Below are 15,008 nucleotides of genomic sequence, written 5' to 3' on the forward strand. Positions count from 1 at the left end.
TCTAGCTTACAAATGAGGGAGGATGATTCCTTATTAGAAAAGACTCTTTTGATCCAATAAATATGATTAATATAAGTGTATAGTTAAAATAAAAATTTTCTATTTAGGCTCTTAAAATGAAATTTTTTTTATTTAAGCCCTTTAAAGTTTTTAAAATTTTAAATTAGTAAATTTAATATTGCACTTTAGTTTTTCTAAAAATAATAAAAATTCGATTTAAACTTTTAAAAATTATAAAGATGTAGACTACTTAAATGGTGAAATTATATTTTTACTATCTTAAAAATTAAATTTTAATTTCAACCCTCCTAAAAAGAATTTCTACCTTCACCCAGGTTCAGAAGCATCTTGTTCTGAAATTGTTATACCTAAAAAAATAATACTGTGCTTAATTAATGACTTAAAAGCATTTGGAGTCTCGAGTCCTTATCTTTTGCCTTTAATTGAAAATCAATTTCAATTTCAATTTCAATTTCAATTTCTTTTCCTTAGCTAAGAAACAAGGTGACTTTAGAAGTGAAAGTTTTTTTTTTCATTTGAGGTTTTAGCTTTTTAAGTTTATCTTTTATTAAATAACTTGGTATTTAGGAATTATATTATATTTTGTTTTTTTTTAATTACTCTTTCAATTCTATAAAAAAAAATTGTTCTGATTTTTTGGCTTTGGTTTTAACTGGTTGAGGCATTTGGGCTTGGGATTTAATTTGAGTTTGGGTGTAAAATTAGTTATAGGATATTGAGTTTGAGTTTAACATATATTATATTTAATAAATATGTTAAGTCAGTTAATTTTATTTCAAAAATTTTGAAATTCAAAATCGAAACTAACTAGAAATTACCATCCAAGCTTACATTGAAAATTTATACAAATAAAATTCAGTCGATTTGATCGGTTTAAACAATTTTATTTGAGTTTATACTAATAAAATTAGAGAAAATAAAATTTACACTCACGTATGCTTTTAAATCCTAACAGGCACAATAAAAAAACACAATGCAAATATAAGAAAATATTGAAAGTGTTATTAATTCAAAACAAGAAAAGACGGTTTTGATAGTCAAGATTCAATAAATATGATTAATATAAGTGTATAATAAAAATGGAAAATTTTTTATTTAGGTCAATTTAAAATTTTCATTCAAGCCCTTTAAAGTTTTTAAAATTTAAAATTAATAAATATAAAATTGTACTTTAACCCCCTAAAAATGATAAATTTTGATTTAATCCTTTGAAAATTTATAAAGATATAGGCTATTCAAATGGTGGAACTACATTTTTACTATCGCGAAAATTAAAATTTAATTTCGGTCCTCCTAAAAAAGTTTTTTACTCAAAAACATTTTTTTTACTAAATAACTTGGCATTTAGGAATTTTATTTTATTTTATTTTTGTAATTACTCTTTCATTTCTATAAAAAATTTCTTCTGATTTTGGGTTTTGGTTCTAGCCGGTTGGGGCATTTGGGCTTGGGATTTAATTTGAGTTTTGGTGTAAAATGAGTTATAGGATATTGAGTTTGAGTTTAACATATATTATATATAATAAGTATGTTAAGTTAGTTAATTCGATTTTAAAAATTTTTAAATTTAAAATCGAAACCGGCTAGAAATTACCATCCAAGCTTATATTGAAAATTTATACAAATAAAATTGCATCGATTCAATTGGTTTGGACAATTTTACTCGAGTTTACACTAATAAAATTAGAGAAAATAAAGTTTACACTCACATATACTTTTAAGTTCTAGCAAGCACGATAAGAAAACATAATGCAAATGTAAGAAAATATTAAAAGTGTTATTAATTCAAATTAGGGGGGTGATGCCTTATTTATAGGAAAGACAATTTTGATCCAATAAATATGATTAATATAAAAGTACGGTCAAGATCAATTCTTTTTTATCCAATAAATATGATTCATATAAGTATGCAATGATAATGGAAAATTTTCTATTTAAGTCTATTTAAAATTTTTATTTAAGTCTTTTAAAGTTTTTAAAATTTAAATTTAATAAATATAAAATTGTAGTTTGGCCCCTAAAAATGATAAAATTTGATTTAATTTTTTTTAAAATTATAAAGATATAAACTATTCAAATGATGAAATTATATTTTTATTATCGTAAAAATTAAAATTTAATTATCATGACTTAAAACGCATTTGGAGTCCCGAGTCCTTGTATTTTGCCTTTAATTGAAATTCAATTTCAATTTTTTTTGCTTAGCTAATTTCCATTGTTTTGTGCGCAAGGTGGTGGTGGAACGCACCACCATGCTGCCAAAATTCGTTTGCTTCATTTTAATCAGTCTTTAATGCACATGGGTGGAGGCCCAATCATTGTTAATGAAATACGAAATAGTGACTATTTTGTAATTATTTCAAAATTTAATGATTTAATTTTATTTTAATTTGTATCTTTTGATTCAAATGTTTTTAAGTATGTAGCCCAAAGGAGTAATAAGCTAGTAGACTCTTTTAAGCTTACAGGGTTTCGTAGATTTGAGGGCTTAAAAATATACTCAATTCAACTACATGATATTGTGCTTAAGTATATTTTATTATAAGATATTAAATACTCGTTTTATAGTTTATGTTTGAAGTTTCCGACTCCTTTTTCTAACAATGTTACTTCTAAATATCAAATTTACATTCTCTCTTTGTGTAACGAATTTTGTCATTACACTTAATGTTTGTTGATTAATTATATTTTTTTATTAGTGAATTGTTAATGGACCTTTTATTCGAAAAGTATATATTATCTAATCAAATGCATATTTTATTTAATAACAAAATTAGCTAATTTTAAAAGTCACGTACTCAATTCATTTTCTTTTCCATTTTAATATGATTGCAAATTTCCATTTTCATTTTCATTTTCATTTCCATTTCTTGAAACCTACCTTCATTTCCAAATGATTCCATTTATCCATTTCGGAGAAAACCATAATCATTCCTGAATATCCGTTCTCCCAATATGATCTTATTTTATCCCATGGTAATCATTACATCTTCCTTCATGAAAAGTCAATCACTATCAAATTGTAGTCAAGTCATCCATCACAAAGACGGATGACCCGTAGACACATTTACTTTTCATCAACCATGTAATGCCAATGAGAGGACATCATTTACCCATGTTTTGGGCTATGAATTCCACTGTCGTGAATACTACAGAATTCATACACCCAACACACCGGTTTTCGTTTCCTTATCTATTTGAACTCGGGCTTTTACTTACATTAAAGTGTACAAGTCGTGCATACATAGTCCGTCTTCCGCTCAGGATTTAGGTATGTCACACTATGAATGTCATAAGTGAGTAAATCCATAAACGAATTTAGGACCTATTTTTTAGTGGTGTTGGAAACAGTGGTTTCGAGACCACAAATTTGATGAACAAGTTCGTATAATTGGCATTTAAAATATATGAGTCAATAATAATTTTTATATTAAATTTTGGTTTGATGAATTGAACTAATTGAATTAAAAGTTAGTATAAGTAATTCGATTCAAAAGTCAAATAGTTATTGAAAACGAGGTATTAAGACCCCATTTCTGTAATTTAGGGTCGTAAATAATAGGCTTTTTCACTTAAATAATATAAAAATAAAATTAATAACTAAAATATATGTGCATAAGATTATTTACTAAAATGGTATGGTTTTATTGGTGCCGCTTGTCAAATTGACAGCACCGAATTGAAATGGAATAATTTAAAGTATTCAGGGACTTGATATGCAAATTTACCCTTTTGAGTGGCTGAGGAAGAAAAAGTGAAAGGGTGCCGCCCGACAGTGTGGTGGCACCAAACCTTAAATGTGGCTAATTACCTTCTAAGTCTTCCTTATTTATTATTTGATTTTTATTCCCCTTTAACTCACTACATTGTGTTTAAACAAGCCCTCAACCTATTTTTGTAGTTAAATAAACTCTTAACCTATGATTTTTACTCATAAAAGCTCTTTATTTTAATATTAAAATAAATATATTTTGAATTTCGAGCTATTATCTTAATTTTTCGTTGATGCAATAAAAATTATATACACTTTAACATCAACATAAAATCTAAAAAAGTAATCAAAAATTTCAAAAGAGTAGCTAAGAATATCATGTATTTAAGCACTCTCAAGAAATTTTAATTTTTTATTTATTAAACTATTCTCATTAAATTCACATGAACATCAAATGCGAATTAGGTTATATTTTTTCAAATAGCTTTACTTTGGATAAAATATATTTACTTTAATATTAAAATAAAGAGTTTTTATGAATAAAAATCATAGGTTAAGAGTTTATTTAAACACAATATAGTGTTGCCACACTGGCCGCACCCTTTCTTTTTTTTTTAGCAGCCACTCAAAATGACAAATTTTCATGCTGAATACTTTAGATCATTATATTTCAATTCGGTACCGTCAATTTAACAAGCGGCACCAATAAAACTATATCATTCTGGTAAAATAGGTTATTAAATTTATTTTTTTGTATTATTTAAGTGAAAAAAAAAGCCCAAATAATACAAATTTACTCAATTATTACAGACTTTATGGACTTGATGGTTACAAGGCGGCAGGTGGTTGGGTAGGGATTTGGTTGATTTGAAATGTCTTGACTGAGGAATCACAAACCAATTTGAAGTGTAAGGAGCATTTTCTACTTTATTAATCATGGTATTTAAAGATTGGGCTATTTTACTTAAATAGTCTAAAAAAATATTATATTTATAAAAATAACTCAGGTTTAAAAATAATCATCAAAAAAATTTGAAATAAACAGTAAAATAGGGTTGTGGCCTGTCAATGGCCGAAAGCAACTCTTATTTTGGACCCATAATTGTCTGATAATTGTGTCAGAGTTATAAAAAATGATTTTTTTTCTGGCCTGTCAATGGCTGGAATCAGTGTATTTTTTTAAATTGTATAATACTGAAATACAAAAAAGAAAAAAAATTGGGTGCTGGCCTATTAATGGCCGACACCCCTGTACACGGGGAAAAAAATTTTCGAGTTATAGTCTAACAATGGCCAGCACCAGAACACGAAAAAAGTAAAAAAAAAAATTTGGGTGGTGGCCTGCCAATGGCCGGCACCACCTTTTTTGGGGAATTTTTTTTACTTTTTTCGTGTCAATAGAAAATATCAGTATACGAAAAAAGTGAAAAAATATATTTTTGGGCCGGTACTAGAGGTGCTCATGGGCCGGGCCGGGTTCGGGCTGGGTCCGTAAAAAATTTCAGCCCGACCCGAAATATGGGCCTAAAATTTTTCCCAGGCCCGGCTCGGGAAAAAAATCATAAACCCGGACTGGCCTGGCCCATTTTTTTAATAAAATACCAAAAAATATTTTAAAAATAAAAAAAAGTATTTTAAAAATATTTTTAAATTTAAAAAAAGTATTTTAAAAATATTTTAAAATTAAAAAAATTTAAAAATAAATATATTTATTATATCGACCCGGGCCGGGCCCCGGGCCAAAAAAGTTGTGCCCGAGGCCCGGCCTGTTTTCTAAACAGGTCTCGTTTTTTTGCCCAAACCCATATTTCGGGCCTATATTTTTACCCAAACCCTCCCATATTTCGGGCGGGCCGTCGGGCCGGGCCGGGCCACCCGGCCCATGAGCACCTCTAGCTAGTACCACCTTTTTTTGGGGGAAATTTTTTAACTTTTCTCGTATACTGATACCTGTTATTGACACGAAAAAAGTAAAAAAAAATTCTCACAAAAAAGGTGGTGCCGACCGTTGGCAGGCCACCACAATTTTTTTTTTTACTTTTTTCGTATACTAGTACCTGCTATTGACACGAAAAAAGTGAAAAAAAAATTCCCCATAAAAGGTGGTGCCGGCCATTGGCAGGCCACCACCAATTTTTTTTTTACTTTTTTTCGTATATTGATACCAGCTATTGACACGAAAAAAGTAAAAAAAAATTTCTCCCCCCAAAAAGATGGTGCCGGCCATTGGCAAGCCACCACCAAAATTTTTTTTTTACTTTTTTTATATACTGATATCTGCTATTGACACGAAAAAAGTGAAAAAAAATTTCCCCAAAAAAGGTGGTGCCGACTAGAGGTGCTCATGGGCTGGGTCGGGTTCGGGCTGGACCCATAAAAAATTTTGGCCCATGTCCTAAGCTCGGGCCCGGCCCGGCCTAAAATTTTGTCCAGGCTGGGCCCGAGAAAAAATTCATAAGCCCGAGCCTGGCCTGACCCATTTTTTAAATAAACATCAAAAATATTTTTTTAAAAATAAAAAAGTATTTTAAAAGTATTTTAAAAATAAAAAATAAAAAAGTATTTTAAAAATAAAAAATAAAAATATTTATTATATTCGGGTCCGGCCCATGAGCACCTCTAGTGCCGACCATTGGCAGGCCACCACCAATTTTTTTTTACTTTTTTCGTGTTCTGGTGCCAGCGATTAACAGACCAAAACTTGAAAAAAAATTTCCATGTATAGGGGTGCCGGCCATTGACAGGCCAGCACCATTTTTTTTATTTTTTGTATATCAGTATTATACAATTTTAAAAAAATAAACCGGTTCTGGCCATTAACATGCAATAACCAAAAAATTTATTTTTTTAACTCTGACACAATTATCAGACAATCATGGGTCCAAAATACGAGTTAGTTCTAGCCATTGACAAGCCACAACCCCATTTTGATAATTATTTTGGTAATTATTTTTAAACCTGTGTTATTTTTATAAATATAATATTTTTTTAGACTATTTAAATAAAATAGTCTAAAGATTGCCTATATATGAATCTCTAAAACCCTATGATTTATCATATCATCATTTTCAAAATTCGGACTAGAGAGGGTGTTTTCAATGGCAGACGAAGTGACCAAGAGGTACTAATTTTTTCTTCACAGACCATGATATGTCTTTTCAATTTTTCTTCAAATTCCATGCTGTCGATGTCTTTCTTTTACGCTTAGTTGGTGATCACTAGGCTCTGTGGCTATCTTGCTGGATTTGGTGGTGTGTAACTATAAACTGCAAAATAGGGGTGAGTTAAGACGCGTCGTAGCTTATGTGTTGGGATGCTCTCTTATGCTTAATTCGGTATTTTAGTACAAAATAAGAGTAAAAACATATGTGGAAGGGGTCATATACTCATATTTGAGAAGATTAACGTTAAAATATGTGTTTGGATACTCATATTTTTTGTTCTCTTTCTGTTCAACATAGGCCAATCTTTAAAAAAAATCTCTTGTGAGTTTAATTGTATGCTTATGCTTTGTGCTTGCCATACAATGGATCATGCATAACAGAAATTAAACTTAGACTAAAGATACTAATTGATATTGAATTTAATGAAGTATTCGAAATTAATGGTTTGACAACTAAAAGACAGTTCCTGTTTTGTAGCCAAAGAGAAAAAAGGCCGTATTTTTGACATAGCATACTTGTTATTAAATCCATTAATTTCAAATATCCCGACCTTGAATCCAGTTACAAGTCACAGAAAAAAGTCCTTCTCTACCAGACAGGTGTCAAAATCATTAATAATTCAGAAGGAAAACTTTTCTCACAGTAATCCTTTATCAAATTTTTTGAAGGATTACAACCAAGAAATGCTTTCAAAGATAACTCTTTTACATATTTCAAAAGAAATTTGCTTATTTCAGGTATGCAGTTGTCACCGGGGCAAATAAGGGTATTGGACTTGAAATATGTAAGCAATTAGCTCAAAATGGGATCACGGTGGTATTAACTGCTAGAGATGAGAAAAGAGGTCTTGAAGCTCTTGAAAGTCTACAACACTCTGGTCTCTCAGATTATCTAATTTTTCACCAGCTCGATGTAACAGACCTTGAAAGCATTGCTTCTCTGGCAGATTTTGTGAAGAAGCAATTTGGGAAGTTGGATATCTTGGTACCAATTATCCACCTTATATGCCATAATTAGCATAACAGATTTTCTATGACAAGATTTTCTTAAAACATTGATTTTTTTACAGGTTAACAATGCTGGGGTTTATAGTGCAACCTTTTTGTTTACTCCTGGTACTACGGTATGTTGGCTAAACTACCTTTATTACAGAATGCCTGTGTCACGAACTAACCTATTGGGTCATGAATACGATATTGTCTTAAAGTTTTACCATCTAACGCGTGTCTTCACATATTCGAATCAAACGTAAGTGCACTATAGTAAAGGCACTGCTGAGGGTGGTAAAACTTTGATAGATTTATGGCTACTCAAACGAACAATAAAGACGTAATCGGATGGGTTTGTGTCATGACAGCTTGTTACAAATGTAGGTAAAGTTGAGTGATTTACCGAGTAAAGTGACTGAAGGCAATTACGAGTTATCCGAAGAATGCCTAAAAATAAACTATTATGGCGCCAAAAGAACTGCCGAAGCACTTATTTCATTGCTGCAACTATCCGACTTACCAAGGATCGTAAATGTTTCCTCCTCTGCAGTCATGCTGGAGGTAGAATCCCGAGTTCCTGTAAAATCCCATTTCAGATCATAAGCTTCAAAAACGGTTGATGGAAAAGTTTCTTTGTTACAGGGTAAATGTGAGAAGCTTAAAGGAGTGTTAACAGGTGTTACAACAGAGGAGAAACTGAATGACTTGATAACCGAGTATCTAAAAGATTTTAAGGAGGGCTTACATGGAAGTAAAGGATGGCCAGCCGTCGCCTCTGCCTATACTGTCTCAAAAGTAGCACTTAATGCCTACACAAGGATTCTGGCAAACAAGTACCCAGATTTCTGCATCAACTCTGTTTGCCCAGGATACGCCAAAACTGATATAAACCTCAACGCTGGTATCATAACTGCTGAAGAAGCTGCTGTGACTCCCGTTAAGTTGGCACTGTTGCCTAAAGGTGGCCTTTCTGGTCTCTTTTTTGTGAAGGGTGAGCCTGCAACTCCGGAACCTTGATGATCAACACCAGGACGACGGCAACAATGCAATCTCAACTTAGATGAAATGCAGCAATAAAATGAAAATAAATTCTCACTTTATGTGGATCAATTATACTAGTGTGTGGTTTAGTTCGTTATTTTTCACGTTATATATGAAATTTCGTGTTATAAGTTGTATTATGGGAATGGACCAACTTTTGAACCTAAACATATATATGGCAGTATTGGTTTTAGTTTCTCCATTAAAATACTTAGTTTTATCACAAAGATGGTTGCTTTTGACGGGAGTTGATTTTTATGAACGAAAGAGAACTTTCTGTGGGTCCTTGCCCGCTGCTTGAAACTTACATTGCTGCCCACACAAGCCGGTTTCGTGGGGTGTGTTGAACCGCTATTTGGATATCTTTTTGGGGGATTATTATATACCACAAAAAAAAAAGGACATGAAGAGCAAAACTTTTGAAAAGATCAGATTTTTCAACCTTCTTTATTTTCTGTTGTTTACATTCAACTTTTACCCAAATCTGTAAAAGCTGATATCTCCAGCAGCAAAGAGAGTTTTCCTCTACTTTCTCCACAATATCAATGGCAGAAGTAACAAAGAGGTACTGCTTTTTCGGTCTTTCTTCACACACCAGCTATATATGTTTAAGTTTTCAACTCTCTGAACCAAATTTGTTCAACTTTCTTCTCAGATATGCAGTGGTTACTGGTGGAAACAAGGGAATTGGATTGGAAATATGTAAGCAGGTGGCTTCAAAAGGAACCATGGTTGTTTTAACAGCTAGAGATGAGAAGAGGGGTCTTGAAGCTGTTGATAAGCTGAAAGATCTTGGCCTGTCTGATAATGTAGTTTTTCATCAGCTTGATGTTGCAGACCCTGCTAGTGTTGCTTCTTTGGTGGGTTTCGTCAAAACACAATTCGGAAAGCTTGATATCTTGGTATTTTTTCATCAAAACGCTACATTTCGTTTTTTAGTTTACTTCTTTCGAAGTTCATAATTTGACTGTTGTCACTTGTGCAGGTGAACAATGCGGGGATTGGTGGCGTCAAAGGTGATTTTGAAGCTCTTAGAGCTGCAGCCTTTGGTAAGGTAGTCTCCTATCAATCCACTTGGTTCCCATTAACCACAGTAGAGAATTGTCTCTTCAATCCGTAGTTAATGTTTGAGAGATTCGAAGAGATTGCAGATGGTGGGATTTGAATCCCTGAATTCATTGAGTGTCACATTTTAACTATAGCATAAGTTAACTAAGTTAAGCCCTGGGTCTATGTTTTTCGATACTAGACTATAGCAGGTTAGCCTTTTGGAATTTGGATGGACCTAATAATCGCACACTTGGTTTAGTATCAACTCTTTATCCCAAACATATTTCTTGATTGCTTGGGGATTATAGCTACTAAGTGGTAAGTATTTAGTGATAGAAAGTTTATCCAAAAGAACTATCCTGAATGCTCAAAGATGTTTAGAACACCTCTTGTAAATGAGTAAGCTTCTTCCTCGTTGATGCAGCCTAGTGCACAACCAAACTGGGGTAGTCTACTGACTCAATCACCAGAGTTATCCGAGCAATGCCTTCAAACAAACTACTACGGCGCCAAAAGAATGTGCGTCACTTATTCAGCTTCTCCAGCTATCCAGTTCACCGAGAATTGTAAATGTTTCTTCTTCTATTGGGAAGTTAAAAAGTAAGAAGATGAAAATAATCAATTGCTGGTATCATTGGTTTCATCCTAAATTTTCTTGTTGTGTCACAGAATGTATCGAACGAATGGGCAAAAGCAGTCCTGAGCGATGCTGGGAATCTTACAGAAGACAAGGTGGATGAGATATTGAGCCAGTATATGAAAGATTTCAAGGAGGGTTCATTGCAAGGGAAGGGTTGGCCTGCTTTTATGTCAGCCTACATACTGTCTAAAGCAGCCATGAATGCCTACACAAGGATCCTCGCTAAGAAATATATCAATTTCATCATCAACTGTGTCTGCCCTGGCTTTGTGAAAACAGACATAAACTTCAATAGTGGGATCTTAAGTGTTGAAGAAGGTGCAGAGAGTCCTGTGAGATTAGCATTGTTGCCTAATAATGGCCCTTCTGGTCTCTTCTTTGTTAGGAAAGAAGAGTCAGAATTTTAATCAAAGCTTGCTTGATTCAAGTAAGTTAAGCTTGTGAAGATGTGTTTTGAGTGTTGTGTGGTTGGCGTGTAAAGTTACAGAAAACTCTAATAAAAGCATTTGGAAGAATAAGAGTTATGATATTTGTAAAATCATAATGTAATCGACATAGATTGTAACCAGACATGCAATGATCTAATTGGCCAAAATATTTGTCAAGAATATTATTGTTCTTGTTGCAGTTTCAAGCTCTGAAGATACTGGAACAATGCTAAGTTGTAGCGTTTTATCCGAGTAATTTATCAAAATGATGAAAATTTGTCAATTCAAAACTTCCAATTGAAAGCGCTATTGTATCACGATTCTTTGACTATAATCTAAGAGAAACAAGTCGGCTTTTGGCGATCATTGCATATACAAAAACAGGATTAAACAAAATTAGGATCAAATCCTCTTATAAAAACAAATAAATGCATACTAGTGGTTTAACAACAAACAAGACTAGACTTTTTGATTGTTGCCAAAACTAAGCTTTGTTACAATTGACCCGGTATTGATCCAAAGGAGCAATGTTTAGTTGGAGGGCTTAGCACAGAAAAGCTAAGTCTATAACATTGCCACTCGAGAAAAAGTTTCATATAAACATTATGGCAGTCTCAGAACCTTGAATCTACACTCATTCAATGTATTTCGTTATGGCAAAACAGAACTGTCACTATGATAACATTTGTATAAAGCGTATTATTTGTAATGGATTAGCCGAGCAAGTTTGTTTAGTGAATTGAGCACTCAAATGCAGTCAAAGGGAGAGTCTAACCAGCAACATAGACAAGTTCCCACAAGTGCAACTTGAGTCAAATGGATAAAATTCTCAATTGAAGTTATATGCCCTCTTTGCTGAACTGACTGTGTTAGAGAGAAGCATTGCTATTGTCATAGGACCTACACCCCCTGGAACTGGAGTAACGGCTGCAGCAATCTTGCAGGCCTCGTCATAACAAACATCTCCAACTAACCGATATCCTCGAGGACTATTTGCATCCTTTTACATGGAACAACATATTACTTGTCAGTTAACTGAGGGGAGAAGGGATTTCAGAAAAAGTGAGCGACTCTAAAGTCTCACTAACCAAGTCAGATCAGAAGAGGACACAAATAAGAAAGAAAAGAATGAAAAAGTCCACCAACCTCAACTGGATTTATTCCAACATCAATAATAACAGCACCTGGCTTTATCCAGCTACCTCTCACCATATTTGGCTGCCCCACAGCAGATATTATGATATCTGCCTGTCTTGTAATTTCCTCAGGATTCTTGGTTCTAGAATGGACAATAGTTACAGTAGCATCTTCCCTCTACCAATATCAAGACACTGTTAGTGGGGTAAAAAGAAATATGAAACTATGTGTCCAGAGATAATACAAATGAGTAGCAGAAGAGTCATTACTTGCAGTAACAGAGCTGCAGGCATTCCAACGATATTACTCCGACCAATGACAACAGCCCTCTTTCCTTTAATATCAACACCATATCTATGCAATAGCTCTATGCATCCTTTAGGGGTACATGGAACGAACATGGGTTCTCTACCTCGCATGGCAAGAAGACCAATGTTCAATGGGTGGAAGCCATCCACATCTTTCTCAATCGTAACAGCATTTAAAATGTTCTGCTCATTCATATGCTGGTGGGAATCCATGAAGCAGAATTAAGAGCCATGATTACTTTCAAGCATGCAAACCCCATATACTACATATAGTATGATTGACATAAAGAGGATAAACATGCAGGTTTTCAAAATTAGATTAGAATCATACAGAAGGTAGAGGCAATTGAACAAGGATGCCATGAACCGAAGGATCACCATTGAAGTCAGAGATATACTTGAGAACTTCTTGCTCAGAAGCCTCATTAGGTAAATTTACTTCAAAGGACTTAATCCCTACAGATTCACAAGCTTTTTTCTTGTTCCGCACATAAGTAGCAGAGTCCTTCCTATCCCCAACTAGAATAACGGCTAATCCAGGAACAACTCCAATTGCTTCCTTCAGTTTTGTTACTTCAGCACTTATTTCTTCTCTTATTTGCTTTGCCACTGATTTTCCATCGATCACCTTAGCGGATGGCTCAGCAGCCATTGAAGCTGTATAAAAACAAACCAAAACCAGCCTTAATGATCCCATATTCCCATTTCCATATGAAAATTACTGTGATAAAATATTTACGCCCTCGTAATGCAGTCTAAGCGTTTGACGAAATGCGACAGTGACGGAAAATAACATAAAAGAAAAATTATAACAGTATATAATATAACAAACTGAAAACTTCCGTAAAATTCCCATACCAGTAATGAAACGAGAAGAACGTGGAGCGTGGAGAGAGAGGGCTCGAGGAAGGGTAGGGGTATGTGAGAAAACATGAAGTGGACCCACAAACCGGCGAAGGGAAACGAGACCATTGCTGAAACGGGTAAAGGAGAGGCGATGGACGGCGGCAGCGGAAAAAGGATCAGTGAATATTATGGACGCCATAGTGTTATGAGTCCAGAAACGACGGTGGAGTAAGCTAAACGTTGCGTTGGTATTTTTAGAGCTTCACTTAAAATGCAGAGATAAAGACGGTAAAGGAAGCTGATTCTCAGGTTTTCACTTTGCAAGTGGCTTTGGCGGCGCTACTCTGCTCTTCTCATTTTCTTTGTGTTTGTAAAATAACGATTTATTTTTGTTTTATTTATTTGATTTAAAAAATGTGAACTTTTACTATCAAATTTTTTTATTTATTTTGGGTTTAGGCCTAACCAGTTGGGGCATTTGAGTTTGGGATTTAATTTGGTGTTGGGTATAAAATGGGTTATAAGATATTGAGTTTGAGTTTAATATATATATTATATTTAATAAATATGTTAAGGTAGTTAATTTGATTTCAAATATTTTAAAAGTCAAAATCAAAATTGACCCGAAATCACCCTCCAAACCTTCGTTGAAAATTTATACAAATTAAATTACGTCAATTCGATCGGTTTGGATAATTTTGCTTGAGCTTCCACTAATAAAATTAGAAAAAATAAAGTTCCCACTCACATATACTTTTAAGTCCTAACATGCTTAATAAGAAAACACAATGCAAATATAAGAAAATATTAAAAGTGTTATTAACTCAAATTCTAGCTTACAAATGAGGGAGGATGATTCCTTGTTAGAAAAGGTTATTTTGATCCAATAAATATGATTAATATAGTTAAAATAAAAATTTTCTATTTAGGCTCTTAAAATAATTTTTTTTAATTTAAGTTCACTAAAGTTTCTACAATTTTTAATTAGTAAATTTAAAGTTACACTTTAGTTTTCCTAAAAATGATAAAAAATCGATTTAAACTTTTAAAAATTATAAAAATATAGACTATTTAAATGGTAAAATTATATTTTTACTATCATAAAAATTAAAATTTAATTTCAACCCTCCTAAAAAGAATTTCCACCTTCACTCCATGTTCAAAAGCATCTTGTTCTGAAATTTTTATACCTAACAAAATGATATTGTGCCTAATTAATGACTTAAAAGCATTTAGAGTCTCGAGTCCCTGTAATTTGCCTTTAATTAAAATCAGTTTCAATTGTTTTTCCTTAGCTAAGCAACAAGGTAACGGGTAATTTACCAATAAAAGCCATTTTTTTTAAAATTTATCGAAATGGGCCGATTTTTTGATTATTTATCGGAATGGGTCATTTTCCGCGAAATCGCGTTCACGTCAGCGCGATGTCAGGGTACGTGTCAGGACATCGCGTCCACGTCAGGGCGATTTGCTTACGTGGACACAAACCGCGCCTACGAGGACGTGATTTGCTGACGTGGATGAACAGTTTATGTTTTTAAGCTTGGAAAACTTTGAAAGGCCATAACTTTTCGCTCGGTTGTCCGATTGAGACGATTTTTTTTTATTTCGAATAAATTTTTGAGATCTATGCGCTGACAAATAGCCGTAGGCGGTTTGCCGCATTTTTTTT

General features: G+C 33.1%; 2 protein-coding genes and 1 pseudogene across 2 annotated transcripts; 2 read left to right on the forward strand and 1 right to left on the reverse strand.

Annotated features, from left to right (window-relative positions):
* The first annotated feature begins 6,745 nt into the window (after positions 1 to 6,745).
* LOC107915705 ((+)-neomenthol dehydrogenase) lies at positions 6,746 to 9,135 on the forward strand. The gene is made up of 5 exons (XM_016844837.2): positions 6,746 to 6,854; positions 7,635 to 7,881; positions 7,967 to 8,020; positions 8,271 to 8,447; positions 8,529 to 9,135. Exons 1-5 carry the CDS (start codon positions 6,832 to 6,834, stop codon positions 8,901 to 8,903), a joined length of 876 nt encoding a protein of 291 aa, XP_016700326.1. The 5' UTR covers positions 6,746 to 6,831; the 3' UTR covers positions 8,904 to 9,135.
* Positions 9,136 to 9,267: 132 nt separating this feature from the next.
* LOC107915707 ((+)-neomenthol dehydrogenase-like) lies at positions 9,268 to 11,225 on the forward strand (annotated as a pseudogene).
* Positions 11,226 to 11,667: 442 nt separating this feature from the next.
* LOC107915702 (bifunctional protein FolD 4, chloroplastic) lies at positions 11,668 to 13,745 on the reverse strand. Its single transcript, XM_016844829.2, has 5 exons — positions 13,349 to 13,745; positions 12,822 to 13,147; positions 12,452 to 12,688; positions 12,192 to 12,359; positions 11,668 to 12,045 (listed from the first exon to the last, which is right to left on the reverse strand). Exons 1-5 carry the CDS (start codon positions 13,533 to 13,535, stop codon positions 11,875 to 11,877), a joined length of 1,089 nt encoding a protein of 362 aa, XP_016700318.1. The 5' UTR covers positions 13,536 to 13,745; the 3' UTR covers positions 11,668 to 11,874.
* Positions 13,746 to 15,008: the final 1,263 nt, after the last annotated feature.

The sequence above is a fragment of the Gossypium hirsutum genome, chromosome D10 (assembly GCF_007990345.1).
Source record: "Gossypium hirsutum isolate 1008001.06 chromosome D10, Gossypium_hirsutum_v2.1, whole genome shotgun sequence".
NCBI classification, from domain to species: Eukaryota; Viridiplantae; Streptophyta; class Magnoliopsida; order Malvales; family Malvaceae; genus Gossypium; species Gossypium hirsutum.